This window comes from Papio anubis, chromosome 11 (assembly GCF_008728515.1).
Source record: "Papio anubis isolate 15944 chromosome 11, Panubis1.0, whole genome shotgun sequence".
Taxonomy (NCBI): Eukaryota; Metazoa; Chordata; class Mammalia; order Primates; family Cercopithecidae; genus Papio; species Papio anubis.
In genome coordinates, this window is record NC_044986.1 from 71,861,952 (window position 1) to 71,880,410 (window position 18,459).

The 18,459-nt window shown below is 55.0% G+C and overlaps 1 protein-coding gene across 1 annotated transcript; it reads right to left on the minus strand.

Annotated features, from left to right (window-relative positions):
* Positions 1–1,351: 1,351 nt before the first annotated feature.
* Positions 1,352–3,409, minus strand: COMTD1 (catechol-O-methyltransferase domain containing 1). The gene is made up of 7 exons (XM_003903728.2): positions 3,184–3,409; positions 2,935–3,062; positions 2,590–2,695; positions 2,383–2,501; positions 2,261–2,315; positions 1,942–2,075; positions 1,352–1,600 (listed from the first exon to the last, which is right to left on the minus strand). The coding sequence occupies exons 1-7, from the start codon at positions 3,275–3,277 to the stop codon at positions 1,448–1,450; spliced, it is 789 nt and encodes a 262-aa protein (XP_003903777.1). The 5' UTR covers positions 3,278–3,409; the 3' UTR covers positions 1,352–1,447.
* Positions 3,410–18,459: the final 15,050 nt, after the last annotated feature.

The following is an 18,459-nucleotide window of genomic DNA, read 5'->3' on the forward strand; positions in this document are numbered from 1 at the left end:
CGGCTAATTTTTTTGTATTTTTTTTTAGTAGAGACGGGGTTTCACCGTGTTAGCCAGGATGGTCTCGATCTCCTGACCTCGTGATCCACCCGTCTGGGCCTCCCAAAGTGCTGGGATTACAGGCTTGAGCCACCGCGCCCGGCCTTTTCTTTTCTTTTTAGACGAGTCTCACTCTGTTGCTCAGGCTGGAGTGCAGTGGTGCAGTCTGGGCTCACTGCAACCTCCGCCTCCTGGGTTCAAGCAATTCTGCCTCAGCCTCCCCAGTAGCTGGGATTACAGGTGTGTACCACCACAGCTGTCTAATTGCTGTATTTTTAGTAGAGACCAGGTTTCACCATGTTGACCAGGCTGGTCTCGAACTCATGACCTCAAATGATCCACCTGCTTCAACCTCCCAAAGTGCTAGGATTACAGGCATGAGCCACTGCACCCAGCCTCATGTAGCTCTTTAGCCTTGCTTCCAGCAGTCTCCAGGGACACTTCCCATCACCGAGGCTTACCAGGTAGTGACAAAGGCTGCTTGAATTCCAGGCTAATGCCACTTATGCCTGAGGCAGTGTCAGTGGAAAGAATTTGACCTTCATCTGTCAGTGGAAATAAGATCTATGAGGTTGGGGAGATTTAAATGAGGAGCAGAGCACCTGGGTCGAAAGTGCTCCATAAGGCCTGGTTCCTTCTCCACCTCACCTCATAGGCAGATGGTTCAGGAAAGCCTGAAGTTCTCTTCATCCTCTAGGGAGTGTGGTAACAACTGCTGTACCTGTAGGCTTGTTTGCTTCACGCCTCCCTGGCCAATGATCCCCCTCACTTTCCTTCAGAATTTCAAGGAGACGGCGGGATACTCAAGTCAACCCCGAGGGCCTCAGGTCCAGGCCAACTGACCAGGCTCTCAGAGGTGATGTTCCCCTACCAGGGCCTCCACTGGAGAGGTGAGGCTGGGGAGCTGACTGTGCTGTGAAGATATGAGCAAGCCGCCAGCAGAACTGGCATCACCTACAAAAGCACATAAGTGACACCCGTGGGCACCTGCAATCCTCTTTCCTGTTGTCAGACACCATAGTGGCCCTCCACCAGTCCCCAGCTTCACGGAACCAGAGCTTCGCCTGCCCTGAGGGAGAGATGTAGGAGGGAGACAAGCCTGAGGAGCTGGGGTCTCTGGCCATTACATGTGGCCAGGCCAATTAAAACTTCATAACCTGTCTCCTGCCAGCTGGAGGTACCTGCAGTAGGGCCACAGACCTGGCGCCAGGGAGGGGACAAACCTCAAGGCCCCTTTCACTGAAGGAGCTATCTGTGCTGGGCCTTCCCTCCCTTCCCCATCCACCAGCGCCACACACGGAGGCTCAGGAGGTCGTGTGTCCCAGCCCCACTTTATTTTCGAATTTAAAACTCAGGGTCAATTCCTGGGGTTCCCAGGCAACCCTCCCTCGCTCACTAGGGGCCAGCCCTAGATCTTGAAGGCCAAGGTGAGGCCATCGCCCAGGGGCAGGAGGCTGATGTAGACCCTGACGTCCCGCCGGATGCGTTCGTTTAGGTTTCGCACACACTCGGCCACCACGTCCCCTTTCGGAGGTTGTAGCACCTTCCCGCGCCACAGGACCTGCGGGAGGGCGGGGCCAACCGGGCCGTGGGAGGCGGGGCTTCGGAGGGAGGTGCCCGGGCGGAAGGCGGTGCCTCGGAGGGAGGCGGGGTCTCGGAGGGAGGTGCCCAGGCAGGAGGCGGGGCCTCGGAGGGAGGTGCCCAGGCGGGAGGTGACCAGAGCCGGAGACTGAGAACCAAAGCGGAGGAAAGCCTGGGTACCTACTGGGGCCGGAGCCCCGCAGGGGGTGGAGCCTATGTGACTGGACTGGGTGGGGCTTTGGGGTATAAGAGGAGTCAAGGAAAAAGATGGGGACCCGCCCCGAGAGGGTGCTTTCTCCTCCCCCGCAGTGGATCCCTTACTCTGAGGACGGCGAGGATGCCTCCGGGTCGCAGCAGCTGCAGGCAGCGCTCGTAGTAGGCAGCGCAGTTCTCCTTGTCCGCATCCACCACGGCCACGTCGAAGGTGCCGGCCTCGCCCGCCGCCAGCAGTTCGTCTTGCAGCGGGAGGGAGGGCAGGTGCGGCTGAGTCCGCGGCCCGGGCGTCCCTAAGGCCCCTCCCAGGCCGGCCCGGGCGCTGTGATAGCCAGCCGTGCCCTTAACCCGCAGGCCTAGTCACAGCTCGGCCACACAGCGATCTCGTTTGCAATGGCCACAAAACCCTTCCCGCTTCGGTGCTCACCCAGGGTCTGCAGGGCGGGCTTCAGCCGGAGGTCGATCTTGTGCTCCGCCTCGGCCTACGGAGGAAGCGGGTCAGCCGTTGCGCCCTCGCCTGGGGCTGCGGGGCTACGCGCGGGCGCTCACCTGCCTCCACAGGGGCCGCCCCAGCTCCGGGGGCTGCGCTTCCACCTCGCAGGTCACCACGCGCCCGTCTGCGGGCAGCGCCAGGGCCAGGGCCAGGGCAGAGTAGCCCGTGAAGGTGCCTGGGACCAGAACACAGACGGGCTCAGAGCAGAGTAGGGGCCGGCCCAGAAACCTCGGCCCTCCGGGATCCCGGCCGCGTGCCCCTACCCAGGTCCAGCGCCTTCTTGGCCTGGATGAGCCGCGCCAGGTTGGCCAAGAGCTGGGCCTGCTCGCAGGTCATCATGGAATCCCCCTGCGGCTGCTCCAGGGTCAGCTGCGTGAAAGAAGGTGTCACCAGCCATGCCGGTTACCCACCTTCGCCCTGGGGTCCCAAACTCCCAGGAGCGCGGTTCTGGGCGTGGCCTGGGGGACAGACCCTCCAGGAACGCCCACCGCACCCGGCCCGGGGAAGCCGGAAGCCCAGAGGGCCACGGCCCAGCCCAAGGTCACACAGCCACGTGGGACCCGCAGGGCCCGAGAGGGACGCCCGTTCCCGTCCCGCGCCCTGCTGACCAGCCTCAGGCTTCGCAGCGCCGGGTGCTCCCGCATGGAGCGGCTCAGAAGATACTGCCACAGCGGGCTGTCCTCGGGGGGAAGAAGGCACTGCTCTCGCCGGCCTCGCCATGGGGGGCACCGCCTTCCTGCCAGGGAGAAGATATTGGATCAGGGTACAGGGCTCTGCGGCCACAGGGGTTAACCTGAGCCACGCCGCGCCCTCCTTTGCGCCCGCCCACCCGCCCGCCGGGACAGGGTCCTGCTCACCCAGGAAGAGGCCAGTGGCGAAGGCCGCGCCCAGCGCGGCTGAGCCCAGGGCCAGCGCGGCGGGCACGGAGAGCCGGGGCACCGGCTGGGTCATGGCGCGGGCAGGAGGCGGCGGGAGGCAATGGCAGGTCACGTGCGCTGGAGCTCCTGGGACACGTCTCGGATTCGCGGGCCCGCCGGGCTCCACCTTGTCTGGGCACTGCCCGTGGAGCAGTGGTCTCGGGCATCATCTGGCGGCCACACAGCCTTACTGCAAGCCCTGCCCGATAGAGCCGGGCGCGATCTGGTGGCCGCGCCGGGAACTGCGCCCCTGCGGGCAGCAGGCAAGCGCTGGATCTGAATTTTCCCGCCTTTGCCCGCAGTCCAGGGGCCTGCGTCCATTGCTCCTCCTGCCAATGCTTTTTCTCCTCGCCACTATTTATTCTGAGGCCCCTTGGGGCATATGTGGATTGTGTATGGAGGGCGCCAGTGTAAATTACAAGATAGTCACAAGTACAAGAGATACAGATTAAAGGGGGAAGGTCTCCCGAAGGCCTCCCGGGCAAGATGCCCCAAAGCATCAGGCTGAAGGAGTGAGGGACCTGGTTTGAGGGCACGCAGCCTCGAGCTGGGGTTCAGGAGCCCTGGGGTGGGCCTGTGGAACTGAGACCATATTCTTAGCTGTTAAAATCCTGCCTTTGGGGGCCAGATAGATATGAGCGTCTGATCTTGGGCCTGCCAGTCTCTCTGAGCCTCAGTTTCCTTCCTGTAAAATGAGGCCCACAATCTTACCATAAAAGGCACCAGATCCCACAGCTTCGCACACAGTAGCACAATACATAAGTGGCAGCTGCTGTTATGTTTGTAGGTTGGAAGACATCTTGAGGAGAAAGCCAGTGAAGCTCCCTTGCAAGGTTGTTCTGCTGAAACAGTCCGGAGAGCACTGATTGAACCCCTACCATGCGCCAAACTCCGGAGGAGGTGAAAGACAGTCTTTTTTTTTTTGTCTGGGTCTCGCTCTGTCACCCAGGCTGGAGTGCAGTGGCACAATCAAGTCTCACTGCAACCTCCACCTCCCAATTCAAGCGATTTTCCTGCCTCAGCCTCTGGAGTAGCTGGGACTACAGGCACGCACCCCCACACGCTGCCAATTTTTGTATTTTTTTGTAGAGACGGGTTTTGCTATGTTAGCCAGGCTGGTCTCGAACTCCTGGCCTCAAGTGATCTGTTTGCCTCGGCCTTCCAAAGTGCTGGGATTACAGGCCTAAGCCATGGTGCCTGGCCTTGTTCTTTTTCTTTTTTTGGCAAGGTCTCTGGCAAGGCTGAAGTGCAGTGGCAAGATTACCGCTTACTGCAGCATCGAGCTCCTGGGCTCAGCAATCCTCTTGCCTCAGCCTCCCAAGTAGCTGGGACCACAGGCAGTCACCATTGTGCCTGGCTAAATTAAAAAAAAATTTTTTTTAATTTTTTTTTAATTTTTTTTTTTTTTAAGAGAAGGGGTCCAAGCTGGACCCCTTCTATGTTGTCCAGGCTGGTCTTGACCTCGTGGCTTTAAGTGATCTTCCTGCCTCAGCCTCCCAAAGTGCTCGGATTACAGGTGTGAGCCCCCATGCCTGGCCTCTGGTTGGTATTCTTAGTGAAGCTAGTTTCAGAGATGCAGGTCACACAGAACTGGTGGGTGGCCTAAGCTTCATGACTTCTGCCCCTGTGAAATGGGGTTATGAATAGTCCCAACCTCCCAGGGGACCAAATAACAAAATCCAGGCAGAGGACTTACATGGGGTCTGGCACTTAGTCAGCTGTCATGTTACCTTTAAAAGGAGTCAAAGTCCGAAGGGCAGACTGTTATGTTCCTGCTGCTCTGCAGATGTCCCCTGGGGTGGAGGCTGTAAGAATCCTTTTTTTTTTTGAGACGGAGTCTTGCTCTGTCGCCTAGGCTGGAGTGCACTGGCGTGTTCTCGGCTCACTGCAACCTCCGCCTGCCCGGTTCAAGCGATTCTCCTGCCTCAGCCTCCTGAGGAGCTGGGACTGTAAGCGCCCGCCACCATGCCCAGCTAATTTTTGTACTTTTAGTAGAGAGGGAGTTCACCATATTGGCCAGGCTGGTCTCGAACTCCTGACCATGTGATCCGCCGCTTTGGCCTCCCAAGTGCTAGGATTACAGGCGTGAGCCACCGCACCCGGCCAAGAGTCCATTTTAACAACGCTGACTAGGCATTGAAATCCACTGGGGGGTATCCCAGGCAGGGGCTAAGCCTGAGCAAGGCCCAGAGGCCGGCTTGTTGAGGGGTTAATGAGAGAGTGACTTGGCTGAGGATGAAGGCCAGAAACTTGGAGTCATCTGAGCTGCAGGAACCTTGGGCCTAGTGGAGGCAAGGAAGGAGGAGGCGAAGCTCTGTGGGGAGGCTCCGGGCTGGAGGGCACGGCCTCTAATCAGAGATGGGGTGGGGCTGTTCTTAGACCAATCAGCCAGCAGCCCCAGGAGCACACGGCTGTGTGGGGGCAGAGCCTGCCGTCTCCGTGCCCGGGTGCCCTTTCGGCCCTCCTGGGACTTGCCACCGGGCCAGCAGCCCTGCTCGAGGACAAGCTTCTTGCCCTTTACTCTTTTGCCCTCTACATCTTGCTTGGCCTCTAACTTGACTGTGAGCCTCTTTCTGCAGGGTAAGGACTGAGGATGCTGGTCTCTCCTTCCCAGGACTGAGCACACAGCAGGCGCTAAATAAATGCTCTTGAATAGAGTCCTGGCGCTGCCCGGCGCTCCTTGCTGCCAGGAGTAAAAATAGTAACAGCAGGACCCCTTTATTGAAGACCTGCGGGGCACCAGACACAATGCTTCCAGGATCCGGGGACGGCTGTGATCTTGTTCCCATTTTCCAAGCAGGAAAGCTCAGAGACCACCGCCCAGACCCCCCAGCCAATAGAGGAAACGCGCCTACCGCTCCCCTGTACCCTGGGACCCAGGGGGAACAGGCCTTCCTGGCTCCACTGCTGGGACGAGAGCCCTGCACTCAGGTGGGGCTGGGGAAGGCCCTCTCCCTTCAGCCCAGGGGTCCAGGTTGCAGCAGGCCCCCAGCTCACACTGTAACTCCCTCCCACAGCCTGGCTTTAGGCCGGAGCCGTGGAGGTTGAGGGGGAGCGGGTGGGGAGGGGAGGCATGTCACCATATATCCCCGTCAGATTAAAAAACTAATTTGAAAAGATTAATGTATTCCATTCTTGTTACACTGGCTGTGATACCTCTGGGCCTGCGGCCGCTCTGCTTCCTGATTATTGAATTTTTATGGCCTGGTAATTAATTGCAGATTCCCTGTTTTGTTCTATTTCTTTTTCTCTGACATTTTAATTTCAACAAAAAGCAGTGGTCTCCATGCAGGTTCTCTCTGGAGATCCTAATGGTCTATAAAACAGAATGACTTATAGACGTGGCACCCACTTCAGTTGGCGAGCGATTGTTTGAAACCTTGCTGATCATGCAAAATTTAATTTTTCCACCTCCCTCCCCTTTTTGCTACTCATTTCTTGTCTCTTGCATTGCGGCACCAGCATCTCAGCTCACCATGAAGTGAGCAGTGTTGCCTCCGAATCTGTTCCAGGGCTTTTTCCTAGAAGCCTGGGGGATGAAGACAGAGTGGGTTTTGATTCTTCTCCTGGCAGTGGGCCTGGTAGTGGGTGGGGTGGGGGGCTGAGCCTCCCTAAAAGGCCATGTGGATGTGGGCAGCAGCCCCCAGGGGAGGGAATGGGCAGGGGAGGTCATTTTCACCTGTCTCAGGTGCCTTCTGGCCAAATGCCATTGCCCCATTAAGCACCAAGGAACCTGAAGCCTCATCAGGGCAGAGAAAATGGGCATCAGCACCTGCACTTAGGCCCCCACCAGGCAGAGAGGGAGCCAGTTCAGGCTGAGTGGACTGAGGCAGACAGATGCAGATAGCCTGACAGTCTTAGCTGAACGGGGTCACTGGGAACAGCTGTCCACACAAACAGGTCTGGAAGAGACCCTTGAGTTTCCATCCTAGTGGCCCCACTCCTATTTCTCATAGCCCTGCTAGCATCACACAGGCTGGCTGCTGTCGCCTGGGATCTCCTGGGACTGAGCAGGGCAGGAGGCAGAAGGGTAAGGTCATAGAATCAATCCTAAGGGATTGGAGTTCAGATGTCTTTTGGGTCCAGGGAGGTGAAGTAAGTGGGGGGAGATAATAGGGGGTAGTGGGGACTGGAGCACTCCAGAGCTCACCCTTCACCAGGGGACATGGTGGCCACTTGGCTTTAGCCTTGGATGCCAAGTGGGAAGATGGGCCCAGTATGGCCAGAGCTTCCAATTCCCCAACAGAGTTTGGCAATATGGCTTTCAGTGTGAAACTTCACATTTTAAACATCGGGGTGTGTGTGAGTGTGTGTGTGTGTGTGTGTGTGTGTGTGTTTAAACACTGTTGGCCAAACTGAACACATTTTTTTTTTTTTAATTTATTTTTTTGAGTTGTAGTCTTGTTCAGTTGCCCAGGCTGGAGTGCAGTGGCGCGATCTCGGCTCACTGCAACCTCTGCCTTGCCTGCCAGGTTCACACCATTATCCTGCCTCAGCCTCAGTCCGAGTAGTTGGGACTATAGCGCCCGCCACTATGCCCGGCTAATTTTTTGTATTTTTAGTAGAAATGGGGTTTCACCATGTTAGCCAGGATAGTCTTGATCTCCTGACCTCGTGATCTGCCCATCTCAGCCTCCCAAAGTGCTGGGGGATTACAGGCGTGAGCCACCACGCCCGGCCTGAACATGTCTTTGAGCTTCATGTCTGCTCTGGCTCATGAGGCACCAGTTTCCTCTGACTCTGATCATGAATGAGAGAAGTTAGGGCATGAAGTGGAGTCCCCTAGAGTGAGAAGGGCCTCAGTGGCCAGCAGACCAGCGCCGATGTCTGGGTGAGGTCTGCTGGGCTCCCTGAGGAGAACACTACCTTTTACCTAAGATGTCACAGGAGGCAGGGCTTTGACTCCAGGGGCTTTAGGACGGTTCAGGCCGAATGCACTGACACAGGTAGACACAGACAGATGGCGACTTGGGGGCTCCTGGAGCTCCTCACATGATCTGGGAGCATGAGGGGGCCACAGTCTGGTCCCACCTCCTCTGTGCTGAGATACTGGGGAGCTGACCCTGGCAGCGCCTCTCGTGACTCACTTTCCTCATCTGGAGAGGCTGAATGGGAAAGCCACAGCGTGGGCTTTAGAACAGATGAACTTGGGTTCAAGCATCTGCCCCACCACTCACTTTGCAGCTGAGTAAGCTCAGGGTTTCTGAGAAACTCTAGAAAACTAGGAAATGGGCACGAACCTTCTGTCTTCGTTTTCCATTGCTGTACAACAAATTGCCACAAAGTTAGTAGCTTAAAACAAAACCCACTTGTTATCTCGCAGAGCGTAGGTCAGAAGTCTGACAAGGCTGGTTGGATTCTCTGCTCAGGGTCTCACCAGGTTCAAGACAAAATTCTCCCCTGGGGCTGTGGGGCCTCTTCCAAGCTCACCAATTGTTGGCAAAATTCAGTTCCTTGTCCTGAAACCCTTCCATCTTCAAGGCCAGCAGAGGCACCTGGCATCTTTCTGGTGCTCCCAATTGCTGTCTTCCTCTTTTGCTTATTTTTATTTATTTATTTTTTTGAGACTGTGTCTCTGTCACCCAGGCTGGAGTGTACTGGCACAATCTCAGCTCACTGCAACTTCTGCCTCCCAGGTTCCAGTGATTCTCCTGCCTCAGCCTCTCGAGTAGCTGGGATTACAGGTATGTACCACCACGGCCAGTAAACTTTTTATTAGTAGGAACGGGGTTTCACCATATTGACCAGGCTGGTCTCGAACTCCTGATCTCAGGTGATCCACCCACCTTGGCTTCCCAAAGTGCTGGCATTACAGGTGTGAGCCACAGCGCCCGGCCCCTCTTTTGCTTTTAAGGGCCCCTGTGATTACATTGGGCCCACTCAGATAATTCAGGATAATCTCCCTATTTTAAGGGAGCTGCCTAGTAAACTTGGTTATGTCTTTGAAGTCCCACACCTGTAACCCCAGCACTTTGGGAGGCCAAGATGGGAGGATCACTTGAGGCCAGGAGTTAGTGTCTAGCCTGGGCAGCAGAGTGAGACTCCTCTTCTACAAAAAAAAAAAAAAAAAAAAAAAAAAAAATAGCTGGGTGTGGTGGTGCATACCTCTAGTCCCAACTACTCAAGAGGGTGAGGTGGGAGGATTGCTTGAGCCTGGGAGGTCGAGGCTGCAGTGAGCTATGGCTACACCGCTACACTCAAGCCTGGGTGACAGAGCGAGACCCTGTCTCAAAAAACAAAAAACAGGCCAGGTGCAGTGGCTCATGCCTATAATCCCAGCATGTTGGGAGGCTAAAGCACGCAGATCACTTGTGCTCAGGAGTCCGAGACCAGCCTAGGCAACATGGTCAAACCCCATCTCTACTAAAAATATGAAAACTAGCTAATCATGGTGACACACACCTGTAATCCCAGTTACTCGGGAGGCTGAGGCATGAGAATTGCTTGGACCCGGAAGGCAGAGGTCGCAATGAGCCGAGATGGTGCCACTGCCCTCCAGCCTGGGCGACAGAGTGAGACAATGTCTCAAACAAAACAAAATAACCAAACAACACAAACAAGAGTGTGACATTGGTGGCAGAGATTATGGGGTCAAAATTCTGCCTGCTCCAGCCTCCAACTGCTTGGAATGATTGAAAAGGTGAAAATACCCCACCTTCATCCCGTCCCCTATCATTGAGAAGCGCTGGTATTAGACATTTAAATACATGGTCCCTGCTCCTGCACTAATGCACTGGGTGGTGGGAATGCTCCTCCTAGCAACCCTCTAAGGGAGCTAGCATAGTCTCCCCATCTTGCAGATGTGCACACCAAGATCCCAGCCATCAGGGAACATAGGCGGCAGAGCCAAGATGTGAACCTCTCTCTGTCTCAGCTTCACATAAACGCTTGTCATCTTACCATTGGCCCAAATCCAGGGCTCCTGAATCGTTTGGAAATTTAGTTCTTCTGGGAGGCACCCACCATGTACCAGCAATACACATGTGATGCAACTTCTCTGGCTCAATTCTGTCGTGGCACATAGGTGTTAATGGGAGTCCCCAGAGGATGACTTACATGGGTGTATTTTCTGGTTGTGCTGTTTTTTCGTCTTTCTTACCTGGAGGTGGCTAGGGATGCATATCACAGCCACTCGTTGGTTCTGCTGGACACCTCAGCTGATTCTCAGGCACCTTCCAGTGGTAGAAACTTCATGGGGCTCTTTGAGAAATAAGAGGGCCAGGCGCGGTGGCTCAAGCCTGTAATCCTAGCACTTTGGGAGGCCGAGACGGGCGGATCACGAGGTCAGGAGATCGAGTCCATCCTGGCTAACATGGTGAAACCCTGTCTCTACTAAAAATACAAAAAATTAGCCGGGTGCGGTGGCGGGCGCCTGTAGTCCCAGCTACACGGGATGCTGAGGCAGGACAATGGCTGAACCCAGGAGGCGGAGCTTGCAGTGAGCCGAGATTGCGCCACTGCACTCCAGCCTGGGAGACAGAGCGAGACTCCTGTCTCAAAAAAAGAAAAGAAAGTCTCCTTGCAGCTTTTTTTTTGTATTTGTTTTTTTGTTTTCCCAGATGGAGTCTCCCGCTGTTGCCCAGGCTAGAGTGCAATGGTGCCATCTCCGCTCACTGCAACCTCTGCCTTCTGGGTTCAGGCAATTATCCTGCCTCAGCCTCCTGAGTAGCCGGGGTTACAGGTGCCTGCTACCAAGCTGGACTAATTTTTGTATTTTTAGTAGAGATGGGGTTTCACCATGTTGGCCCGGCTGGTCTTGAACTCCTGACCTCAGATGATCCTCCTGCCTTGGCCTCCCAAACTGCTGGAATTACAGGCATGAGCCACCATGCTCAACCCCCTTGTAGCTCTTATCTCTCCACATTGAGAAGCAGGACTACATTGTGAGTCCCTCTGTGTCCAGAATTGGTGGATTCTTGGTCTCACTGACTTCAAGAATGAAAGCACGGACCCTTGCAGTGAGTGTTACAGTTCTTAAAGATGGTGTGTCCGGAGTTTGTTCCTTTAGACATTCAGAGGTGTCTGGAGCTTCTTCCTTCTGGTGGGTTTATGGTCTCACTGTCAGGAGAGAAGCTGCAGACCTTTGTGGTGTTACAGCTCTTAAAGGCAACGCGTCTGGAGTTGTTCGTTCTTCCCGGTGGGTTCGTGGTCTCGATGACTTCAGGAGTGAAACTGCAAACCTTCCTTGTGAGTGTTACAGCTCATAAAGGCAGACGTGGACCCAAAGAGTTAAACAGCAGCAAGATTTACTGCAAAGATCTAAAGAATAGAGCTTCCACAGTGTGGGAAGGCACCCAAATGAGCTGTCGCTGGGTGGCTCCGGTTGCCGCTTGCTGGTTCGGGCAGCCTGCTTTTATTCCCTTATCTGGCCCCACCCACATCCTGTGGATTGGTCCATTTTACAGAGAGCTGATTGGTCCATTTTACAGAGAACTGATTGGACTGTTTTGACAGAGTGCTGATTGGTGCGTTTACAATTCTTGAGCTAGACACACAGTGCTAGACAGAAAAGTTCTCCAAGTCCCCACTAGGTTCGCTAGATACAGAGTTAGCTAGATACAGAGTACCAATTGGTGTATTTACAAACCTTGAGCTAGACACAGAGTACTGATTGGTGTATTTACAAACCCTGAGCTAGACACAGAGTGCTGATGGGTGCGTTTACGATCCCTTAGCTAGACAGAAAAGTTCCCCAAGTACCCCATCCGGCTCAGGAGCCCAGCTGGCTTCACCTAGTGGATCCTGCACCGGGGCTGCAGGCGGAGCTGCCTGCCAGTCCGGAGCGGCGCCTGCACTCCTCAGCCCTTGGGCTGTTGATGGGACTGGGCGCCACGGAGCAGGGGGCAGCGCCTGTCGGGGAGGCTTGGGCCAGGCGGGAGCCCACCGCAGAGGGGGAGCTCAGACATGGCGGGCTGCAGGTCCTAAGCCCTGTCCCATGGGGAGGCAGCTAAGGCCTGGCGAGAATTTGAGTGCAGCGCTGTCGGGCCAACGCTGCTGGGGGACCCGGCGCAACCTCCGCAGCTGCTGGCCCGGGTGTTAACTAAGCCCCTTACTGCCCAGAGCCGGCGGCGCCAGCACGCGCGCCTGCCGGCACTCGCACTGGCCCGCGAGCGCCGCGCGCAGCCCCGGTTCCCGCTTGCGCCTCTCCCTCCACACCTCCCCGCAAGCACAGGGAGGCAGCTCCGGCCTCAGCCAGCCCAGAGAGGGGTTCCCACAGTGCCGTGGCGGGCTGAAGGGCTCCTCAAGCGCCGCCAGAGTGGTCGCCGAGGCCGAGAAGGCGCTGAGAGTGAGGGCTGCTAGCACATTGTCACCTCTCACTTCCTTTCCCCCAAAGAAGATAAAATACACTAGCTTCCACCAATCAGATGCACAAGACTTGGAAGAAAGTACACGTGGGCAAGGTGAACTAGCTGAGCATGGAGGAGAGTGATCTCCCGGCAAGCAGGTATGAGGCAGTGCAGGTGCCTGTTTCCGCTGGGGTGGCTGTGGTGGAGCCTCTACCAAGAGGCGGGCTGTGGCGGTAGCTGTGTTGTAATTAGGACAGTCCTGTGGTGTGATTGGGTGGGGCTCCCGGGCTGTATTGTTCCTGGTTGTGGGTCTTCCAAGTCTGCTTCTCTGGTGCTCCCAGAGTCTGCTGTTTGCAACAAAGTAGAACTTTCAGTTTGTAACAAAGTGAATTCTGTTGTTTGCAATAAAGTAGAATCTGTCCTTTGCCACTGAGTGGCTTCTGTGGTTTATAATTAAAAGCCCTGCCTGGTACACTCCTCTTAATAGAACTCTGAGTCCTGGACCTCCAGCCCACACTGTTACTGTTCACCTCGGAGCCATTCCTCCTCCTGCCTTGCCACCAGGGGCCTGATACTGTTTAAACAGCAACACATGCAACTCTATGGGGGAACTATGATCAGTCTCAGGCTGCCATAACCGTCGGAGTCCTTTTCCCAAGATACTACTTTCTTACCCTCATAGTTGCTGGGGATGACTGTGTGGTTCATTCCTGGCCACAGATAAAGGGGGGCTTCTCAGAACATTTTTCTTTCTAATAATAAGAAATCCTCTTTTGCTGCTTAGTCTCTTCTTACCTTGAATGGGGTTGTATAAAGATGAAATGCTTGGAGCCATAGCAGCCATCCTGTGGCCATGAGGCAACAGGGTTAAGGATTAAAACCAAACAAACAAAAAACACCGAACAGTGAGGATGGCAAGAGGAAAGACAGTGTGTTGGTTCTCAAAGACATTGTCAAGCCCTTGAACCAACACCAGCAGCATCTACCTCCACACTCTGTTCTGGGAGAAAATGGAGCCCTTTGTGTTTAAGCAATGATTAACTGTATATATACCCTTTCAGTTAAGGCTCAGAGAGCTATCCTAACTGATTTCAGTCCCCAGGTGGTGTGGCCCATACCCACAGGGATGGTTTAGAGTTGGTGCTGGATAACCCTGTTTGCTTTTTCTTCAGGCTAGAGTGGCAGATTCCACAATGAACTTGGAATCATGCCCTGCATGGGCGAAGCCTCTGATTCCTCAGGAGTGAGTTTGCCCAGTCCCCTTGCAGACAGATTCATGGCAAGTCAGTCCCTCCCCATCCTGAGGAGCCCATATGCCAGCCCGGCAGCCCACCCTCACCCTGTGGCAGGCCTGTGGGGTCTCATGGCCCCTCCAGATCTCCCTGTGGGTGAGGTGAGATCCCCACATTCTGCAGGTGAGGCTCTGGCAGGAGAAGTGACTTATCCAAGGTCCCATGGGCAGGGTGTAGGGGCTGGTTCCAGTTTTGTAGGATCCAAGCTTGGGGGTCCCACTCCAGGGGGAGTCTGTCTGTTTGCCCCAGGGCCAGAGGCACAGGGGCTTCTGGGACAGTGGATGACCAGGGGAGTGGGCACTTCCATGCAGCAAGCTGAAGAGGGCTTGAGGAGGCCTGTGTTCTCCTGGGCCTGAGAAACAGGTTTCTGTTGCAACAGTGCTGTAACAGCCCTGGATCTCCGTGGCTTCCAAAATAACCATTTGCTTTCTCTCTCCTGGTTCAGGAGTCGGCTGGCATGGTTTTGCTTCAAGTCGTGGGTCCAGATCATCTGGGGAGCAGCAGAGACCTGGGGATGCTCTTGCCTGGTAGGCAGCGCAAGCATGAGAGGCAACCACACAGGTGCATTGAAAGCCCCTGCCTGTGCCAAGTCTGCTGAAGTTCCATTGGCCAAAGCCACTCACTTGGCCAACCCTGTAGTATCAGGGTGAGTGACTGTGTTCTACCCCCTCTGTGGGGTGGCCCTGCAAGGCCACCTTTGTAATCCTATTACAGGTAGAGGAGTGAAAGGTCAGGATAAACAATCCACTCTAATGGGTCCCACATGCTCCGCGGTGACCCCAAAGCCACAGTAACACCCTAACCCCACCTACACCATTGGGCAGGATCTCCTCAGGGCAGGGGGGCAGGGGTGCTGCCTCACACAGGAGCTGCCTTCAGGTCTGCCTGGCCCCAGGGCCTCTGCAAATCCATTCTTGCTCAATTCCTAAGGGTTCAGGGTTTCCCATCTTGCCTCCCATCAGCTCTGGGAAGCCAAAGACTCCTTCTATTTCTCAGAGGAAGAACTTGAAGTTCAGGGAGCCAGGAGATTGCAGGGCAGACCCCCTGCCCAACCCCCACTGCCATCCTGAGCCCAGCAGGGAGGTGCTGAGTGGTCAGGCTCGCCTCCCTGAGCACCTGCCTCCTGGGAGGGACACACTCCCAGCCACTTGCCCCTTTCCTCCATGCCACCCCCACGCTCAGCCTATGCCCTCCCCGCAGAGACCAGGGAAATGCAGCCATGGACTTCAGGGTGCAGCCTGCCCTGCTCCAGGGACCTCTCAGCTCTTGTTTGCATTTGGCAGCCCCTGAGCTGGCCTGGGGACAGATTTTTATTTGCCTTGCTCAGGGTTTTGTTTGTTTCAATGGAGCCAACACTAAACAGTCAGATTTCACAAAGAATTCAGATTTGATTTCTATTCCTTTTGAAACAGTGAAAGATTTGCCTACATGGGACCCACTTAGCTGCAGAGCAGGTTGCTGCGGCTGCATGGTGCCCCACCCCCCGCTCAGATGGGTTAAGGGCCCTTGCCCCAGTCCCCACCATTCTATGCTGCCTCACACCCGAACAACTTCACTAATTTTCTATATTGGTCTTTATGCTGCTGGCATGTGAGCTGTAACCTCTGATTTAATCCAGTCCCCAGAGGCCCAGAGAGGAGAGACTCCTGTTTGGGCTCCATGGCCAGTCAGAATACCTTATTTCTCTTTCTCTCTTCCCAAGAACTTCATCTGGATCCCTCCTGCGGATTCCAACCCAGAGGCCCAGTCTCTATTTCCTGCCCCCAGTGGCTCAGGCTAGGGGCTTTCTCTCCAGGCAAAGCTGTTTGTGTCCTGGCTTAATGAAGCTCTCTGGCATTGCTGCCCCAAGGGTACACTCACCTGAGGAAAAAGTCCAGACTGAGAGGAAGCTCTGGGAGACATGAGGGGCAAGGAGGCTCATATCCCTGAGCTATACAGAGAAGCCCTGCAGATGTTTAAAATTGGATCATTGGCTGGGCACGGTGGCTCATGCCTGTAATCCAAGCATGTTGGAGAGCTGAGGTGGGTGAATCACCTGAGGTCAGGAATTCAAGACCATCCTGGCCAACATGGTGAAACCCCATTTCTACTAAAAATACAAAAATTAGCCAGGTGTGGTGGTGCACACCTGCAGTCTCAGCTACCCAGGAGGCTGAGGCAGGAGAATCATTTGAACCCAGGAGGCACAGGTTGCAGTGAGCCGCGATCATGCTACTGCAACCCAGCCTGGGTGACAGAGTGAGACTCTGTATCAAGAAAAAAAATAAATAAAATAAATGAAATAAAATAGTATAACAGCTGACACAAATATGACACTTCCTGTGTACCAGCCACTTCTTGTGATACCTCATTCCCTGTGGGATGAGGCTTTATATTAACCCACTTACTCCTCAAGCCAGCCCTGTAAGGGGAGTGGTACCACTTTTATCCCTGTCTTACAGAGGAGAAAACTGAAGCATAGAGAGGTTAAGCCACTTGCCCCAAGTTGCACAGCTTATAGGTGGTAGAGTAGGGATTCGAACCCAGATCCTCTGGTTTCAGGACCCACAGTTCCTAACCACTGAACCATTCTGGAGGACATGCCATCCTCAACATGTGGCTTCTCATTGAGTAACATAGCTGCTTGAGCTCCGGCCTTACACCTCACTCCAGTTTTCAGTGAAAAGGAAGGGACCACACAGGACTCACCCCTTCCTTTAAGGATCCTTGCTGAAAGTCTCACAGGAAGCTCCTGCTTGCCTCCCTTTGACCAACATTTAGTCACACAGTAACACCTCAGCCAAGAAAAGGTCTTTATTCCAGTGATTATGATCTCAATGAAAAAATCTACTATTGCAGGGGAGAATGGAGACAGAATGTTTAGCATCATTGCTGCATTTCACGGATGAAGAAACTAAGGCTCAGAGGGGTGCACGACCTGCTGGAGGTCACGCAGCCAGAAAGAAGTGCAGCCTGGATCTTCTGTCCCTGGGCTTTTAGGAGCCGGTGGGGCCCCCAAGGCACACCCTGCTGATTTCCTGGGGGTGAGGAGGACTGGGCTTCGGTGCACAACCCCCTCCCCTGCCCCAGGAACACCCGGGACCCAGGCCCTGCCAGCCAGTGCCCCCTGTGCCTTCCAGCCCTGGCAGCCTCTCTGGGCCCAGATCTGTCACACTGGCACCCACCCTGCCCCGGGCCCGGCCTGACTCCATCCAATCTCCTCACGCCAGCATCGACTGTGCTTGGGCAGGTTCCTGAGGCAGCCCAAGAGCGTTGAATAATTCAGATCCGCGTAATGGGATAATGAATTTACTGACAACCCGGTGTGGTCTCCGTACTTACATTTTGAGAAATACTGACTCCCTAGGCCCACTGGCAGGCAGGGGAGGTACACACCCCAAGAAACCGTTGCCTCTGCCTATTCGTGGGGTTCAGGCCTGACAGAGTGGGGACCCAATTTCGGTCTCAATGGTTCTTCTCCTGCTTGGGGAAGTGGGGAGTCTGGGGCAGGGGGAGGCCTGAGTGGAACTTTGGGGTGAGGTGGAAGCAGAATCCCAGGAGTTCAGGAAGGCAGAGCTTGAAGGGAGCCCGGCCACCCTTGGTCCTGCACGCCCATTTCATGAATGGGGAAAATGAGGTGGCAGGCAGGACCGCCTATGCCCCTGGACACTGTTGTGTGCTGGCAATGCCAAGGATGACTCGTGGCTCTGGGAAGAGACCTATGTATTTTCCTTCTAGTCTGCAGTTACCTGTCCCCCAGCTGCTGGGGGTGGGGGGGTCACTACTAATGCCCCATAGCTGCCCCTTCATTGGAGATGTGTCCTTAGCCAAACGAGAGCCACCACCACGTGGACGGCCATGCTCTGCTTGCCACAACCTGGGCACGCTGTGGCTGATGGTGGACTTGCATAGCGGTACAAGAGGTGGGAGTAACTGTGTGATGCTCTCTATGCTCCAGAACCCCCGGGGGATAAAGCTGCTGTGCGACTCCAGCTGAGACCACATTCCAGCTTTGCCTTCACCCCCTACCCTACTCTGCTTCTCTCACTCCCCTTCTCCTCCAAACCTCCACAGAGGATCATTTGAATGGAGTTCGGTCTCAGAGCCTGCTTCTGGGAGTCCACCTAAGACCCTGCATTTCCTGGCCCGAGCCTCCCTTCTGAGCACTGCCCCAGAGCACCAACAGGGCTCAGAGCCAGGACTCCTTGGCCCTGGCCCTGGCTCCGCTATGTGACTGTGAGGAAATCACTGGTCTACCCTCGGCCTCAGTTTCCCCATCTGTGATTGGTTGGCAGCAGGATCTTCCAGGGTCCCTTCCAGCTCTGAAGGTCTATGATGTGACCTGAGGTGCCAGGAAGCCTTCTCCCTCCCCTGCCTAGGCCCACAGGCACATGGAATTCTGCCACTGGGTGGGGCATCACTTTTCCCTCGAAGGAGTTTTCACGGTGCAAAAGCATCTGAGATGAGAATAAGCATCCAATCAGGTGATCACACCACAAGGCAGAATTTCTCAATGTGGGATTCTTGGATCACCTGCAAGGAGTTCTTCACCTAAAGGGGTGTTTATTATTATTATTAATTTCCCCTCTTCTCTCTCTCTTTTTTTTTTTTTTGAGACAGAGGTGTCTCCTAGGCTGGAGTGCAGTGATGCGATCTCA

Coding starts and splice junctions, on each gene's coding strand:
- COMTD1 (XM_003903728.2), bottom strand. CDS start 3,277: ATGACCCAGCCGGTGCCCCGGCTCTCCGTGCCCGCCGCGCTGGCCCTG. Junction 2,696..2,934: donor CGCTGCGAAGCCTGAGGCTG/GTCAGCAGGGCG, acceptor TCTTTCACGCAG/CTGACCCTGGAGCAGCCGCA. Junction 1,601..1,941: donor GCATCCTCGCCGTCCTCAGA/GTAAGGGATCCA, acceptor GCCCTCCCGCAG/GTCCTGTGGCGCGGGAAGGT.